The sequence below is a fragment of the Phoxinus phoxinus genome (assembly GCF_949152265.1).
Source record: "Phoxinus phoxinus genome assembly, chromosome: 4".
Taxonomy (NCBI): domain Eukaryota; kingdom Metazoa; phylum Chordata; class Actinopteri; order Cypriniformes; family Leuciscidae; genus Phoxinus; species Phoxinus phoxinus.
Window position 1 is genome coordinate 21,536,762 of NC_136879.1, and position 17,113 is coordinate 21,553,874.

Consider the following 17,113-nt stretch of genomic DNA (forward strand, 5'->3'; position numbering starts at 1 on the left):
TGAATTACTTTTATGATGGATGGATGCACTTTTAGGGGCTTCAAAAAACAAGTTAGTATTCACTCCCATTCTAAAGCTGGGAAGAGCCAGGATATTTTATAATGTTTGCCTGAAAGAAGAAAGTCATATACACCTAGGGTGGCTTGAGGTTGAGTAAATCATGGGATAATTTAATAATGTTTGGGTGAACCGTCCCTTTAATGCCTTTCCCCCCCTATCATCACTGATTTGAGGATGTTGAAGTGGACATAAAGTTGGTGTAACTACTTTGAGAAAGTGTTGATTAATTTTGACAAGTGAACTTATTCCCTACATTTGTCTTAACTTGTTCCATACAGAAAGAAAGACACAACCGGGAAGTGCCGCGCATCAGAACTGTCCATTTTTACTGGAATTGGGGATAAATTATTCTGTTGGACTGTCCCGATTGATTACTGGTCAAGACTCTTCACGCTGGAGCCCGTGGGAATGGATGAGCACGGTGTTTATGTGCTTTAGGATAAAGGATTGCCTATAAAGCTGGCGAGGCCGCTCTCAGGGCCATAAATACATCCACAGATTGTCTCGAGAGCGCATCGTAATCCTTGTTGATAGTCAGTTGCCGGGAAGGGTTGCTGCAAGCGGACCGTTCTCCTCCAATAGATGTCAATCAAACGAGGGTCAGTCAGGCTTGCAGGGATGCAACAGTTTTCACTCCTCGTGCAGGGACATCGCTTATAAAGAGCATACACGGTTCTTATAACAATTATGAAACATTAAAAATCCAAATGTTTTGTATGTATTTAAAAAGATGTGTATTACACCGTGTCTATTTCTGTCACTAGATGGCAGTAAAACTCCAATAATAATTCGTGTATCACTATATTCAAGCGTTTAAAGCAGTTGTAGTCAAACTCACTCATTGCACCTTATGAATTTTTTGGTAAATGTTCAGTCCCAAAAACTCAATAATCGCTTTTGGAAATGAAAATGCAAAGCACTCTGCAAACGCTTGATGCACTTGAACCAGTTCGTTTATTAAAACGGCCTATTATTAAATAGTCATGCACGTGTTGCCTTCAAACGTTTTAGAAACATTACTATTCTTCATTCCGTGCAGTTATGATTTTCGTTATCCTCTATCATTATGATTCTGGCGCTGTTCCCTTCGGGGTGCTTTTGTTTCTGTTTATTAAAATAGTAACTTCTAATTAGTTGATCAGTCTAACTGTTTATAGAACGATTTATTAATATCTTCAACTTCTTGCACGGTCTATTACAACAACAACAATATACACATATTTCAAAACGCACATTAAATAAATGTACAATAATTAGACTAACATTTAAAGAATTACGGATTGCCTTCTAGTTTTTATTTTTCTTTACAGAAAGAGACAAAGGAATTGAAATGATCGGACAGCACGAGCTCTTTCAGCCTTCAATTTCTCGCGAGCGCGCGCGCGCTCGGTCTAGTGTAGCGTGGGCATAAAATACAGACTTGGCTTGTGCAACAAGCACTTCAATTACTAAATACCCTTTCACTCAAAAGAAGCGATACACAACATATGAATGAATCAGATTTATTATGGTATAGCGATGGATTTTTATGACTGACGAACAGACATGCTAGATCAGCACAATGTCTTTCCCCACAGAGGAGTTTAATGAGAGTTTTTTTCACCGTTGCCCAACGATCAGCGTCTGTGGCTTGGGTCTCGTTTTACTCACAGGGTTTTTTCAGTGCCTGTTTAACGTCCGCGAGCACTAGCAAATGTTCTACTTTTTCTGCTTTGTAATAACAATTGTCTTGATAATCAACCGTTTTTATTAAAGAAAAAAGATGATAAATCATAATATTGCAGTTGCTGTTGTATAGGGATGGGATGAAAAGTAGGCTACTCAAGGAAATTATATGTTCGTTTGACTAGAAGTTTGCTAATGCCATTCAATTGGATCAGCTTCCCCCCGCCATGTGCCTTTTTCATAAATATTCCTGTTAACTCGGATACTTTTAAACCCATTTAAGCTTGACGTGATGTTATTAACGTTGTTTTATTAAAGCCTTTTTCAGTCGCCATTGATTTCACAGTAATCACACATTGTTGCTGTTGGACATGAAGCCCCACCGCAGATGTGTGAACACTGCTCGCCAAGCAAAGCCCCAAACCTATATATTTTCTACAGAATGCGAATTATTCAGTAACTTGCAGGGGATCCACATTTGTAAAGGAGTTTCAATAGGACATTTTCAGCGCAATCTGTTGTGGTTCGTCTCGCGCACAACAAATTGTCTTTTGGCGCCTCTGGAACTTTTTAAACAGACACACATATTTTCTGATATTTGTAAGTCTGTGATAAATTATGACATTCTGTGTTTTTCAATGATGATGTCATTGACCGTCCGATGACTATTATAACTTCTAAAGCCTTATAGCTGTTAATTTTTTTAAGTAGGCTACAATCAACTTGGATGTTTAAGCCATTTCAACTTAAATTAGATTAAACTGGCGTCGAAATGAGTTGAGTCTTGTAGAACTTCTCAAAAAAAAAGTTAAAAAAATTGCTTAACATATTTTAATGAGTTAAAGCAACGTAAAAACATGTTGTCATAACTTATTGATCATATCTTTTTTATTTATTTTTTTACAGTGCATGGTTACCGCTTTGCGCAGTTCTTTTCGGAAGCATCAATTTATGCAGGCGACTACACTTACTAACTAACGTCTGTGGTACCTGAAGTGTTTCAAACTACTTTTTTTTTTTTTTTTAAGTAGCCTATTTATATAGGCTTAATGTGGGCGAGACTGCACATCAAACAACCAATGCACAGTGTGCATAGCAGTAAAGTAAAAAAATAAATAATAAAATAAGCATTGCAATGTTTGCTGCAGCCCGGTCTACCCCCTTTCCCAGTGCCGTGAAGCCTGTGGTTTGGGAATGTTTCCGCTTGTTTGGAGCGGAGAGGGAGTCTACACACGGATGTGGAGAATGCGCTCGCGCTCGTTCGGGCTCCCGTTACGCGCGTCTCCTCGGAGGGGCAGTGCGCGCTGGGGCTTGCTGGCTTTTCTTCCTCCTCCTCCTCCTCCTCCTGCTGCTGCCTGCATGCTATACCCCCCGTAATATTTTATGCCAAACCAACAAGCATTATGACTTCGCCGAGTTAAATAATCCCGATAAGTAATGCCAATATAATTATATTAATGAAACGACTGGGGTGAACGGGTTTTTACGGTCGTAAAAACTGGATTAATATAATTCTTACCCTTCTGACAGTGCTCAGCATTTTTTTTCCTCTGCATCATTTTTTTCTTTTCCCTTTTTTCGCGCCCCTCTTTGAGTAATGAAAATATATTAAAATTGCACGGTTTAATTAAAGTCTTACTTGACACATTTTTTTTTTTTTTGATAACTGTGTTTGGTTAGTTTTAAATATAAAATTGTATCATTTTTAGAAGCCATAGGCTACTTTGATGACCACTCTATTATATTCACAAACATTATAGGCTATAAAATAATTCACACGCTCCAATATCTCGACTGTTTTGATTTTGAGTTTGAGGGGCAGCCGACAGGATGTAGCATTGATAAATATCCCTGTTGATCACTTGATTGATTACCTCGCGCAAAGGTCACGCGGGCGCGCGGTAATTTCCTTGTGCCCGCGGCTCCCATTTCACTTTCAGTCTGGCGCGAGAGCACCCGACTTTACAAATTATGTTTTTATTTTAACCCTTCCCTTCCCTTTTTAACATCACATCGACTCTCGCCAACGACCTCTGTGTGCCGTACATCAAACGACAGAAGAGGGCAAACCTTTAATTAGGTTGGAGTATTAATCACCGAAGGTAAACTGTATCCTCTCTCTTTGATGGGGTGGTGGATTTAAACCCGACGACAAGCTAATAATTTAGCCGCATTTGCAAAAGGGCTCTGGCCTCAATTAATTTTCAATAATTACAGCCCACGGGGTCTTGACTGATCTTCACACCAGTGCGCCAGCCATCTCTGGCCGACGGGGTCAGAGTATCACAATAAAATATGGACTGTGAAAAATAAGGACAGCAAGATATTGCAAAGTGGGGAAAACAAAACAGGACTATTGACAGCTTTCAATCCCATTCTTCCTCTCTGTCTCTCTCCCTCTGTTTGTTTGACATCGAGAGAAGTTGCATTGAGTTGTAGGCTAGCCTACTTGTTCTCTCACGTTCATATTTTATTTATTCATTTCCTTGTGCTACAATTGAAGACTTCTGTTTATTCAATTTTCTTTGCAGACTTTTTTTCCCCATTTATAGATACCTCACAACACTTTAGAATCCGTTTATGGAAATGAAAGAACATTAGTGTACATTTCTTTTGATTTGCAAGATTAGCCTAATTATTTCTCTGCCCAATAAATAGCCTACATAATCAAATAAATATAGGGGCTACATTTTGTGATGATCAGTGACATTTATGATAATGGTGAGCTGTAGTTTGGCAAAATATTGAATGGCTGTTTTTGTTATTTGAAGAACCTCTATTTTCTTTCATTTACTGTTGGCTTGTCTGGTTTGTAAGTGCTGGTCAGCTCAGAGCTCAGAGAGGCGTGGACGGCTGCTGATGTTTGTTCTGCACCATTCATTTTTATGCAGAGTGATGTCAGATTAATTGGATCCGTTTTAGAAATACTTAGCAATCAATACCGCCAGTGAGAGGAAAGAGACCCTTTTAAAGGTTCACGGGCAAGGTCAACATGATGTCACGCGCTTCTAATTAATGGACAATTAACTTAATGACCCAAGAGTTTACAAAATTTTCACCCATCGTGAAAAACTAGTAATAAATGCCAAATAAAATTAAATAAATTAGATAGTATAATGCTGATTTATTCGTTATCCAGGATCATATATCAAGATCATAAAGGCCGTAGCCTATCTAATGTTTTTATTTTGAGCATTGCTGGTCATCGAGAAAAAAAAGCGTCCCAAAGGCATCAGAGATCAATTCCCGTTACACATTAACAAAAAAAAAATTGTCTGGATTTAGAATATATACGAATACTTAATTTATAACCTCTTCCTAAAATCACTCAAAATCCAGTTATCAACCCAATATTTGACCCCCCTGAAAATAATTGATTATAGGTTTCACAGTTTTCCCCCCCATCCCGTATGAATATAGTTGGTCGATAACCGATAGGAAATCATGGAGAGCAAGACCAACTCCACAGATTAATAATTGTCAGTGCCGCATGCTAGAAAAAAACCATTCAACGGGCTGCCCTCGGTACCGACTGCCCACGCGCCTGCATGGCTGAGGGAGGGGGAGAGAAGTAAAAGTTTATCATAAATTCACAACGATGGTCAAATCTCAATTAAACAACATAAAACGTTTAATGAAAACGTTTTACAATAGTCATTTACCCGAACAGTGATTAATGCGTCTTCATTTAAAACACAAAAGACCGGGCGCCTTGGACGCTCGAGACTGCTTCATTATAATTAATGTCTCCGGTTCCTCGTGCACCCGGAGGTCGCGAATCGCTCCGTCCCGCGCCCACTGATCTCTGAAGATCTGACTCGAGAGGGATCTCGCTGGCTATTGCAATCTGACAAGATCTGTAATACTTGGGTGATGAATCGTTCCAAACTTTTTGACGATGCTGGCAGCTCGGGGGTGTGCGCATGTGCGAAGGTGTCCAAACTGACAATGCTGGAGAGATAGTGCGTCTGGGATTGAGAATCACAGAGGAAAAAGGGGAAAAGATTCGAGAAAAAATCCGACAAACCCACGCCGAAAGACTGGCATCATGAGGTCCAAAGGCAGGGCAAGGAAACTGACCACTGGTAGGTGCACATCTCTTTTTTAGCCCTTTTCAAACTGCCATCTTGTCCATGTGTATGATGCATAGAAACATTTAGCCACTAAACAGTTACAGTCAGCAGACCCCAGCGGTTTCAGTTGTTGGTAAGTGTGGAAGACAAGCTAAACGCGAACCGTCGCGCGCGCTCGGACATTTTAAACCTAGAATCGGAACTGGCATAAAAGTTGCGCGTGCCGCACAAACTTTTTTACTTTCGCATGCCGTAATCGCTCTCTCTATTCAAGCCCCGAGCGCCCCGGTGTTCGATAAAACAGCACCGTCCGTGCAAGCCTCTGCTGCTTCGGTCACTTCAATTTCCAGCCGCGACTTTGAAAGCTTTGCCTCGCCTAGTCGACAACAGAAAGCCAGCTGCGGAGGCACGCTTTTAAATGCAAACAGGTAGCGTTCAGCTGATGTTACAGCACGCAATCCAAAGAAGTAAATATATGCGAGATTAATAGGACTGTGGTTAAAGAAAAAGCGCTTTGAAGTATTTTGATTTGTAGAATTAATATTCTTCTCTTTTCTTTTTCTTTTTCTTTTTTTCCCTGTTCAAACTGTTTGTGCAACAAGTGATCAAATCCCGTTGATTTTTTTTGTTCCGGTATGAAGAGCCCGGAGAAATGTTTTTGTTTGTTATGGCTCTCTAAACGGTCGACTGTAATCTTAGCTTTTGATTACGGGTTGCCTTAGGCGCTTGTTTGAGTTGACGTTCAATGCCACGCCACAACACAAGCTCAAACGCCGCAACTGAACATCAAGTAGTTAGTGGGACGTTGTTCCCCTCCTCATTGGATTTATTCGGAACGAATGTATTTCGCTCAGGTCTGTGAATAATTTGGCCCCCTCGCGCGCAGTAGGCTGCTAACTGCTGATTTGAGCAATTTTCTTTCTTTTTTTTGCTGTTTTCCAATAAACTCTCATTGTGGTCCACACCACGAAAATCCATGCAAATATTTCACATTTTATAATCTCGGAGCAGAGCTAAAAGTTTTTGAAAGTTGAACTTGATTCCATTTATTTTTTAAAGAATAGGTTAGAGTGACAGCTGGTCAAAAACTTTAATGTTGTCAGTATGTGTGAAGGTTAACAAAGGAGGCAGTGAAAACAAAGTAAATGATCATTTTGCTGTTGAATTATTGTTTCCTTTCCTGTCGACAGCACCGTGATGGGCTAGACACTGCGCGCGCTCCGTCTGGACAGAAACAGGGGTCGTGCGGGTCTTATCCGTTCAATAAACTACCTCTCGAGCCCTATGCCCTGCCATTGTACAGTGAGAGGGGTTTTTCTGCGCACAACAGCAACTTGTCAAACGCGCTCACGTGCACACGCGCTCTCTCGTCTCGTCCACACACATCTATGCCCAGTCCAACGCAATTTCAGTTTTGTATTTTATTTTCCCGTTGCTGCAGGTAGGGCAACTCATCACTTTCTTTAAGATTGCCACAAGTGTAAGGAATTATTATTCGAGAGAGGTTTAAAAACTAGCTCTTACCTTTTTTCTCAGATTTATATAGGCTGTCATTGATATTGACGTCATTTAATAAATCACCATGACTATCACAACTCCAGTATTATATGAATTTGCTGTAGAACACGTATTGTCATGTTATCAAATTATTGATAGGCTACTGAAAATCAACTAACCAGTAGGCTATGTAATTTTGAACATGTTCATTTGCAATAGTTATTTTTTGTAACTATTAGTTTTATTATATGAGATATATGCTGTTACACGCCGGCACAAGTTTTGGCTAAAATTCAAGTCGAGAGTAAGATATTCTCCAAGATTTTTTTACAGACTTTCCCACCCTCTCGAATCTCCAGCATCATTATTTAGGCTACTATCTGAGAATTTTGAGATAATTGTCAGGGGATGTATTTAAAGATTATTATTTACCCAAGATGTAAGAAGAAGATGTCTACCTATTAAGTGAAAGGGAGAGAATGTTCTGGACCGCGCGCGTCCCGCGAGACTATGGCCTCTCTGGCCTAGCGCCAGTCCTGCACTATGTCAACATTGAATATTTAAATTCCCAGACTCCTCATAACGGGGCCCGTCTGCCGGTAAAAGCGCGTTCAGCGTTAGTCTGAGTATCTGCGGACTCGGTTTCCTTGAAGGGGGAAAGGGAAGAAAAAAAAGTAATCTTCTCTCCGTGTGGCCTCTGCGCGCGCGCGCTCACCGCACATCATTCTGGTTGCACGCGCTCGCACTGATGTGTGTGAGTGCTGGAAAGGTAATAAAAATCGGTCGTTTAGCTGGTGTGTGTGCACGACATGTTTTGTGGATTTGGCCAGCGGTGCCGGACATTTCACCTGCAAGGCCAACAGTCTTAAAATGTCCATAATGTTTTAACACGCCGTGCCAAGTGTCCTATATCCCTCAGCATGATGTTGCAGGTTTACTATGAATGGGGTAAAATTACACTTCACGAACAAGAATAATACCATTGACCTGCCAGAAATCAGACCGTGCTGTCAGTTGAAACCCTACCCATGGCATTCTGACGGATCTTGACACTTTTAATTGCGCTTTTAATTGTCTAGCACCATTCATACACTTTAAAGTCTGCCATATCTTTTATAAAAATGGTTTCATTGCTCATTGCGGATAAAACACTTGTCCATGGATTAGATTAGAACTTTATTGTCATTGTGCTGAGAACAAGGCAATGAGATATGCCGTTAGCATATAACCAGAAGTGCAAAATTGTACTTAACTTGCAATTGAGGCAGTATGAAGGCCTGAGACTGTTGTGCATGCAGTAATGATTGTGGTTCAGAGTAAAAATATGCAAGGTAATGTATGGCCTACATTCAAATATATATTATAAAATATAAATTAATTGGTTACAATCTATGAAGTGAGTTGGCTAATAGGCTACTTATTTACAAAAATAATAGTCTTTTTGAGATCAAGTAAGGGGAAGGACCAGAAATATGCAGAATTGCAGTATAGTCACGTTTATAATGATTTATATTCAAGTTCATAATATAGACATGAGTAGCATTACATTAGCAACTCCAGTAAAGTTCTGTGTGAAGAATAAAACTGTTGATATATTTAAGATCTTGAAGATTAAACCCTTTTAGTAATATCTTCAGTCGGGTTTAGGTTTTTAAGACCAACCGTTATTTATTCTGTGAAATTGCAGAATTTAAGATAAATTCAGATGCATTTTCCGTATACTAACGATCTGATTTCTCGTTTGATGATAACTGCATTTGATAAGCTGCACATGTTCAGCAAGACTTTTGATTGTCCCTTTGTCCCATTCAGCGTCTTCGACAGCTCCATCAGTTTCACGCCACGACTTTTGTTTTGACTTTGATGTGACTCACTTCACCGTGAAAGTGTCCAAACAACGGAAAATCAACTCGACGCTGAGAAAGAAAAAGAAAAAAGACCGAGCTCCAAATTTAACAATGTGACATTCCGCGTGAGTGAAGCGCGTGAGAATGAGCCCTGCGCGCGAGCATTCTCTCCGCCTGTCAGCGCGCGACCACAGTCCGCTTCTTCTCAGACACGGGCGCGCGTTAGATTCCGCATTGTGCAATGGGCCGTGCTGTTGCGTCCCGCGTCCGACGCCCCCTGGCTCATTATAGAGCCTATTCAGGACGGGGTGAACGGATCGGGCCATTTAAAAAGGTGAGCGCGAACCGTATTAAACGCTCGTTCGTTGTCTGATACTGCATCTTCGGTGCTAGAAAAAAAGTCCTATGTTTCTGTGGACCGTGAACCGTGTCTACCCCCAAACATTTTTCAGACTCATTGGGGACGGAAGAAAGCAAGAAAAAGTTATTATATTGTCTTCACTTTTCAGACTGTAGAAATCTACATTGTTAACGTCTCAATTTTTACCTCTTGAGTAAATATTTACATCTCTCTCCCCCTCTCCCCTGGCATGATATAGCCTACAAAGTTTTTAGTTGAGTTCCTGGGATTGTGATGCTTTCCCTTGGAGAATTCCTGTGCCTCGAACTTGCATGCATGTCCACTCTGAAAAGATCAGAGAGTTTAAATCTGAAGACTTTTGTTTTTAGAGACAAAGTCAAAGTGACCGATGAGTTAATCAGGAGTAAAACGGTGAGCCGTGATGGGGTCAGTGTGAAACAAGGCTAGCGTTCCCAGGCATTGAGTGTGTGCATCTGCGTAAGACGGAGAGAGTTGCAGGCCACTGTGGGTTTTGATCATGATTGATCACATGTTTTCAAAGGATTGATTGATTAGCCAGAAGCTACTGGGTTTAGCCGAGAGGTCTGCTTATGTCCTGGGAAATTGTCCTCTTGTCTGTTTGTGGGAGATTTCATCTGAGAGAAAACGGGAGGAGGTGAGATGGAGAAGGAGATAATTATATGATGTATATATGATTCTTTGAATCGTGCGTCAGAGTGTCCCATAGACGCCGACGTAAGATGTGATTTCCTTGTATATGTTAGGAAAGGAAGGACTGGATGTAGGTGACAATAACACAGTTACCCTCATCCATCAACACCCTTATAATACCACTACTTTCTCTCCTCTTTCTTTCTTTCTTCCGCGCTCTCTCCCTCCCTAATGACTCAACGAGTGTCTGCGTCTGCCGAGAGTGAATTGAAATGGCCGGGTCAGCGGTTTATTTATCTTGTGCTCTGATTGGTCAGGGGTCAGGTCATATGGATGTTTATTTGGAGATTTGATTGGTGTGACTGATGGCTATGTCGTTTGTGTCCCACAGGGAATTATGGGGGTTGTTGTTCAGTACGTCCAGTCACTTTTTATCCCCGAGCGACAGGTCCTGAATCAGTCTACCAAAGCTCAGCCTTGACTGAAGTCAGCATGAACCGCATCAGGCCAGTCGAGTAATAAGTCACTGTCAAGCCAACACCCCCGAAACCATCAGATGTCACTGTTTGACTGGTCTTGACTCATCTTTACTTGGAGAGGCTGGATTAGTCAAGTTTATTTGCTTTATATAAGGGTTTCACTTACAACTCTAAAAGTCTTCATAATATCTGAAAACTAAATGTATTTTTTTATTTAAAATGTTGCCCAAGTTAAAATGATTTGGAAGTGTATGTAAAATGATTTCCCTCAAAGTATTTTAAAACTAGATTTTTAGATTTTCAAACTTAAGTCAGCCAACATCCAAGTCTCTGCCTTATGTCAGAGTGATGCACACACACATGAATGCCGCCACAATGTCATAATTACTGGCGAGGAAACTTAAGTATTATCTTTGTTCTGAGTTTGGGGGTGTTTAATTAGAGAATTGTGGCGGAAGCAAATGAAGGAATTGGTCATTAATTAAGGTTTAGTTGTGATTTTTAATTACTGCTTTCTTCGAAGAACAGCAGTTAAAACATGCAAGTTTCATGGAGAGACAGGGATGTTTGAGAACCACATCTCCCATCATTCTCTGAGGCTTCGGGAGAATACATGCATCATTTACTCTTCACTTTGCATTTAGGTTTTTTTTAGGTTTCACGCTGTACATTTGTAAACTGGATTAACATTCTTATTTGCATTGGCGATATCATTGATTAGATAAACACCACACACAACCTTTTTACAAAGCGTCTCGTCTCACACTTGTTCATCAATTGAGCTTGCATATTTTTCACTGTACCATCCAGATTGTCTTAAATAGACTTGGTCTATTTAGTCTTAAATAGACATTTTGATTTCCCTCAAAACAGCGTGTGAAAGTTTTGTGACCTTGCAATGCTCATGAATGTTTAATGAGACAAGTGCTGTTCAGGTTATGATTGTTTGCTTGGTACTAAACGACTGGCCACTGCATGGTTTCATACTGTATAGCGTGTGGAACAGCAGTGCTGAACCTGCAGAGCAGGTTTTCATAACCCTGGGTCAAAAGTTCAAGTGTTTGAATTCTAAATTACACATGTGAATCATTGCTTTAACTAGGATAAAAGCAGAGTTTAAAAAGACAAGAGAACCTGGGTCACAAAGCAATGTGAAAAGACAAAATTTGATGTCTGTTGCACAAAAGGTGGGGGGTCAAGTTGCATGCTGAAGTTTAATACTTACGGTTAACCCTAAGTATAATACGTTTTACAATAAGAAAAGGATACCAGAATAGTTCATCTCCTCCCTTCTCATTTGAGCTGAAGGCCTCCTACAGAAGCAGCGGAAGGTCAATGTAGCGTTTACATCCTTAAAGCTCTATAGATTAAGTGGAGATCAGTCTGAACCAGCATGAACAAGTTCCTATAGTGTGGTTTTCTGCAGGAAGAAGCAGGTCGGTCATTAGCAGGTTCAGTCTATGGTGCCAGGCGGTCTTCAGGGGTGTGTTCTCTATGAGTTAAATGTTTGCACAGAATTAATATGTGTTTGTGCGTGTAGGTGTGTGAAAGAGAGTCCGAATGGGTCTGACGCGCAGCCTGGGTGCCGTACGGTCATTGTGAGAATGGTGTGTGTGTGTGCGGGTTTGGGAGGCCTGGGAACCGTACAGTTGTGTTTACCACAGGGAAACCAGTACCAGCACAGAACAATGAGTAAAGCTCTCCCTGCCCTCAGTCCAAAGGTCAAACTGTCTCTGATAAAGATATGAACACACACACACACACATACCCATACACGAACACACACACAAAGGCTCACCAGTGCACTGCCGACAGTCTGCCCAGGGTGTGTGCCAAGGTTGAGGTCATTATCTACAGACGGTCCCAATAGAAACGAAGCATATTTTTGTACTGTGAATGTGTGTGTGTAAATCACACTTTATTAATGGGCATGTGTATTGTTGACTTCATTTGTCTGCTTGTTTGTTGGACGGGCACCTCCCTTGTGCCATTGTCTGTGTGCGTTTAGATGGAATCAGTATTCCTAAGAGTTACCTGCATTGTGCTTTTTATTCTGTGTGTATTTCAGGTTGCATTGTACAGTATTTGTTGAGGTGCAAACGAGAGTTTTTTTTTTAATGGATCTCCTTGGATTCGCACAGTTGTTTTTTGTTTACTGTTTTTCCGCACATGTTTTATAGGGAGTAGACAACATTAGGATAGCACCTTTTGGCAATGTACGTGAGCTAACGATACAACTGTGATGTCGAACAATGTCTCGTAGCAGGTACTAACCGCATTTGCATTTCCTGAAGGAAGTACCAGTTCTTGGAAGGCAGGAAAAGACTAGTTAGTTTTAGGTAAGGTCAGGGTTAAGCCTTTGCTTTTGTGTAAATGACATGTCAAGACATTGACGCTCATCTGTTTCTGTGCATGAGAATCAATGAAATATCTACTGAAAACAGAAATAGAACAACAGCTGAATTCAGAATAGAATGCTTATGCTAGCATATATAGGCCTACTATTTCTACCATAAAGTTTGAATTGAGTAGGATCTTTGTGTGGTTGTACGGATCGGTCAGATAATATTCTGATGGTTTAAAGGGTTGGTTCACCCATGCGTCATGGTGCTCTCGTGAACACGCGTCGGAGACTGATACAGAAGAGGAGTTCTTTAACTGTTCTTTCGAACTTTCTATTCTTCAAAGAATCCTGAAAACATTGAATCATGGTTTCCACAAAAATATAATTTTTTTTGGCATTGATGATAATAATAAGAAATGTTTCTTGAGCATCACATTTATAAAGGCTCATGTGACACTGAAAAGTAGTTGACTAGTCAACCATCATAACCCGTTCCTAATATGAATGAATGTATGTATGTGTGTGTTAGTAATTATTGGCAAGGGTCTCCTCTCTGTTCGCCCGTCTGGATCCCAGCCATCAACAGGAATTAGTCAACAATTGCTTTGTGAGTGGCCTGATAACAGCCTGTGACACACTCTTTTTCAGAAAGTCCCCATCTTTATGTTCCAGCACGGTGTGATATCCAGAGGGTGTGGGTCTCTCTCTCTCTCTCTCTCTCTCTCTCTCTCTCTCTCTCTCTCTCGCTCTCTCTCTCTCGGTTGTGATGAACTCAAGTGAGAAGTTTAAGCACATATTGTTCGAGAAGGTCAAGGAACAGGAAAGACAAGAGGACATTTCAACACACCTTTTCATCTCTGTCAATTACACACACACACACACACACACACACACACACACACACACACACACACACACACACACACACACACACACACACACACACACACACACACACACACTCACACACACTCACTAAAGCCTTATTTGTACATGCCTATTATTCAATGGGAGCTCTGGTAAAGTTTTCACAAATTGATTCAATTCACAATATATTTGATTAATTTTCTCATAAACCGCTGTTACACCTACAGAGCAAATTACTGTCTTTTTCTTGACTAACTCAACCACAATCCATTAAATAACAGACATCCTCTATTAATGGTAACTCAAGCTTTGTTTGGAAGACTAATCCCATTTGAAAAGTGCTTAACTCTTTGTTTCTATAAGCCTACTTTGCTCTCTCTTCCTACATGACCTTTCAGTTTGCTTTAAGACACGAGAGCAAATATGACCTGTAGATAAACTAATTGAATAAATGAACAAACGACTTGAACCTTTTTGAGCACAGAGAAAATATTTGCTCTATAAGCCAGTTTATTGTAAACCGTAATACAAATAGGCAGAAAGGTTTTCTCCATTGCTGTGCATTTTAACAATGGTGAGGAAGTGCTCCCATCAGCCTGTGATGATTTATCAATCCGCTAACTTCAATGGCCATTTTAATTGTTAGTGACCATAAAATAAAAATTGACAATTCTTATTTTTTTTAAATGGAATATTGAGGCATTTATTAAAAATGATTTATCTGTGCACGTATTTGTATTATTTTTTATTATTTATGTGTATCGTAATCTCTAATCAAAATAACTTCCCCTTCCTCTTGCAACAACATCTATTCTTTTTTATGATGATGCGGGATGAGGGCGGGACAACCTGTCACTCACACGGGATCGACCAATAGCGAACCACGACCATCCAGTGATCTAATCAATAGAGTGCTGCAGGGATGACATCAGAACACAGAAGACTAATTCACGGCTGGGTCCTTCGAGATTTTCCTGTGGTTTTTCAATTTATGTGTAAAATAAAGCAATAGGTAAACATAACTTGACGTTTAGTTGTACAACGTAAACTGCAAACACTCACAAACCGTCTTATCTAGTTACTTATTAGAAACATACGTTTTCAAATATAAACATAACTGCTTCAAAATTCGCATTCTTGGTATGTGTGTAGACCGTTTACGGTGTAGAAAACATCTGAGTATAGTCAAGTTGTGTTTACCACAGGCTTTATTTTAAAAACCTCATTATGAAACCCCATAGGATCTTGAAAATCTTGAAGGAGCCACTGCCGAACTAGTCTTCCGGGTTCTGACATCATACCTGCACCACTCTATTCCCGATGGACAAAAAGAAGTCGTCGTTTCACTCGGATAAACGTCACAGTAGGAAAGAAAATATCGTAACTTTAATTAGATGCCGACTTTAAAATGTCAAGTAGTTTTACAGGTAAGCACTTGTGACACTTTGAGCTAGAAAAACAATTGTCTTGATTCTTTCATCACCATCAACCTCCCTCGCTGGTCTGGTCTGATCTGGCCTGAACCCGTTTTAATGCGCTGTGATCTTTGACCGCTCAGTGTTGTTGTGTGAACATTGTGTGCAGAGTCTGAATGAGATCCTCTCCAACTGTATACCAGGTCACACTGGGTCGTAATGAGGTTGAGTTTGTGTGTGTTTGAGCGAGCGAGTAAAGGAAGGTAACTCTGATTAGCGAGACTCGTGTTACCTATGAAGGGGAATTCGGACGTGCAGTGAAGCCGGTCCATTGCAATCGGATCTTTTCCATTTCGACCCGGAGATGAGACGCGTACAGCCTCACATAGACTGAGGAAGAGGCCGAACAATAGAGACAGTAGAGATTCCCTTCCTCTCCCAGCGGCATTCCACAGATTCCCAGTGGCCGGAATCTGGTCCCAGCCCAGGAATCTGGCCCTCGCTCCGCGCTTTGATGAGCCCTGTTCCCGACGCTTCCTGAGATTGTGACTCATCTACAAACAAACTGAAAACAACCTGAGGGAGAGATGGAGAAGGACAGAAGGAGAGGGCGGGAGAGAAGAAGTGATGGAAAAAGAGAGAGAGACTGAGACTGGACTACAGGATGTCCTGTTTTGATTAGCGTTAGCATCTCCGCTCCCCCTGAAGAAATATTATTCTAACAGTTTCAGGAGCACGGTCTTCACGCTGCTCGTCTTCCACACACACACACACACACACACACACACACACACACACACACACACACACCCCTTCCCTTGAAAGTAGCCAGATATTCCTTCTGTTAATTTGTGAATTGCATGTAACGGGATAGGAGCTGTGTGGTTAGCATAGAGGAACATGCTAATGTTGTGATTACCATTGCAGAACACACAGACCTTACTGTAAAGATCAGTTTAGGCGTGCATGAATTTTCAGGCTGGTTTACGCTGTGGTTTGGTGCTGGTCTAGTTGCTTGATCTTTCTACTGAAGCTGTTCTTTCATGGACATTTTGCCTGTTAAGCCTGTCGGCAACCATGCAGTCATCTATCGATCGTTCTATCGATTACCTTTGGTGTAATTTAAAACTTTTAAGTTTGTATTTAAAAACAAATAATTTATTATCTGTTAAATGTAATCTTTAGCTAATCTTAAAATGATTTTCAATTTTTCATACTGTAACATTATTTTGATGCTGTGAGGGGGGGGGGGGACATCATACCAGCTTATCCAATTTTAACTACCGGTAATTACATTTAATTGAAAAATGTTAATTGATACATCTTAAAATGTTAAAAATGCATATCCATTAATATATGTAGAAATTAACGTTAATTTAGATGGTTGTTGAAATATTGTTCATTGTTTGTTCATGATACTAATTAACTATTAACAAATTTAACATAGGCCTATCGTAAAATGTAACCACTTGAACAAAATTACTTTGGACAAAACCTGCAGGCCAGCTGGTAAACCATCTAGAACTTGGACCAGCTTAGCTATAATTATTTACATGATTTGTTATCACAACATTTTTTTCTTTTATCAAATCAACTTAGATTATTTATGTGGTTCAGATAACATAGCCTAATATTTTGAGTTTCTGTTGATGAAACCAATCTCCTTCATTGTAACAACTCAATTTTTTTATTTCAATTAACTTCAAGCTTTAAGGCAACCAGGTTACTTACCGTACTTTTTTAAGTTAAACCAACAATAATTTTTTACAGTGTATGTAAAACCAGCTACAACCTTAAGATGTGTGCGTGTGCGCGCGTGCGTGTGTGTGTGTGTGTGTGTGTGTGTGTGTGTGT

At 40.3% G+C, this 17,113-nt stretch overlaps 1 protein-coding gene across 20 annotated transcripts in view; it reads left to right on the top strand.

Moving 5' to 3' along the window:
- The window catches only part of mecom (MDS1 and EVI1 complex locus), a 166,864-nt gene that overhangs the window by 2,423 nt on the left and 147,328 nt on the right, over positions 1 to 17,113 (top strand). For 16 of the 20 annotated variants that reach the window (XM_079610412.1, XM_079610430.1, XM_079610413.1 and 13 more), the window contains exon 1: positions 5,653 to 5,810. The exons of the other annotated variants lie outside the window; for them this stretch is intronic. In XM_079610412.1, coding sequence (XP_079466538.1) covers positions 5,774 to 5,810 — 37 coding nt within the window. In that variant the 5' untranslated portion in view covers positions 5,653 to 5,773. Of the gene's footprint in view, positions 1 to 5,652; positions 5,811 to 17,113 lie in introns of those variants that run through there. 20 annotated transcript variants of the gene reach the window in all.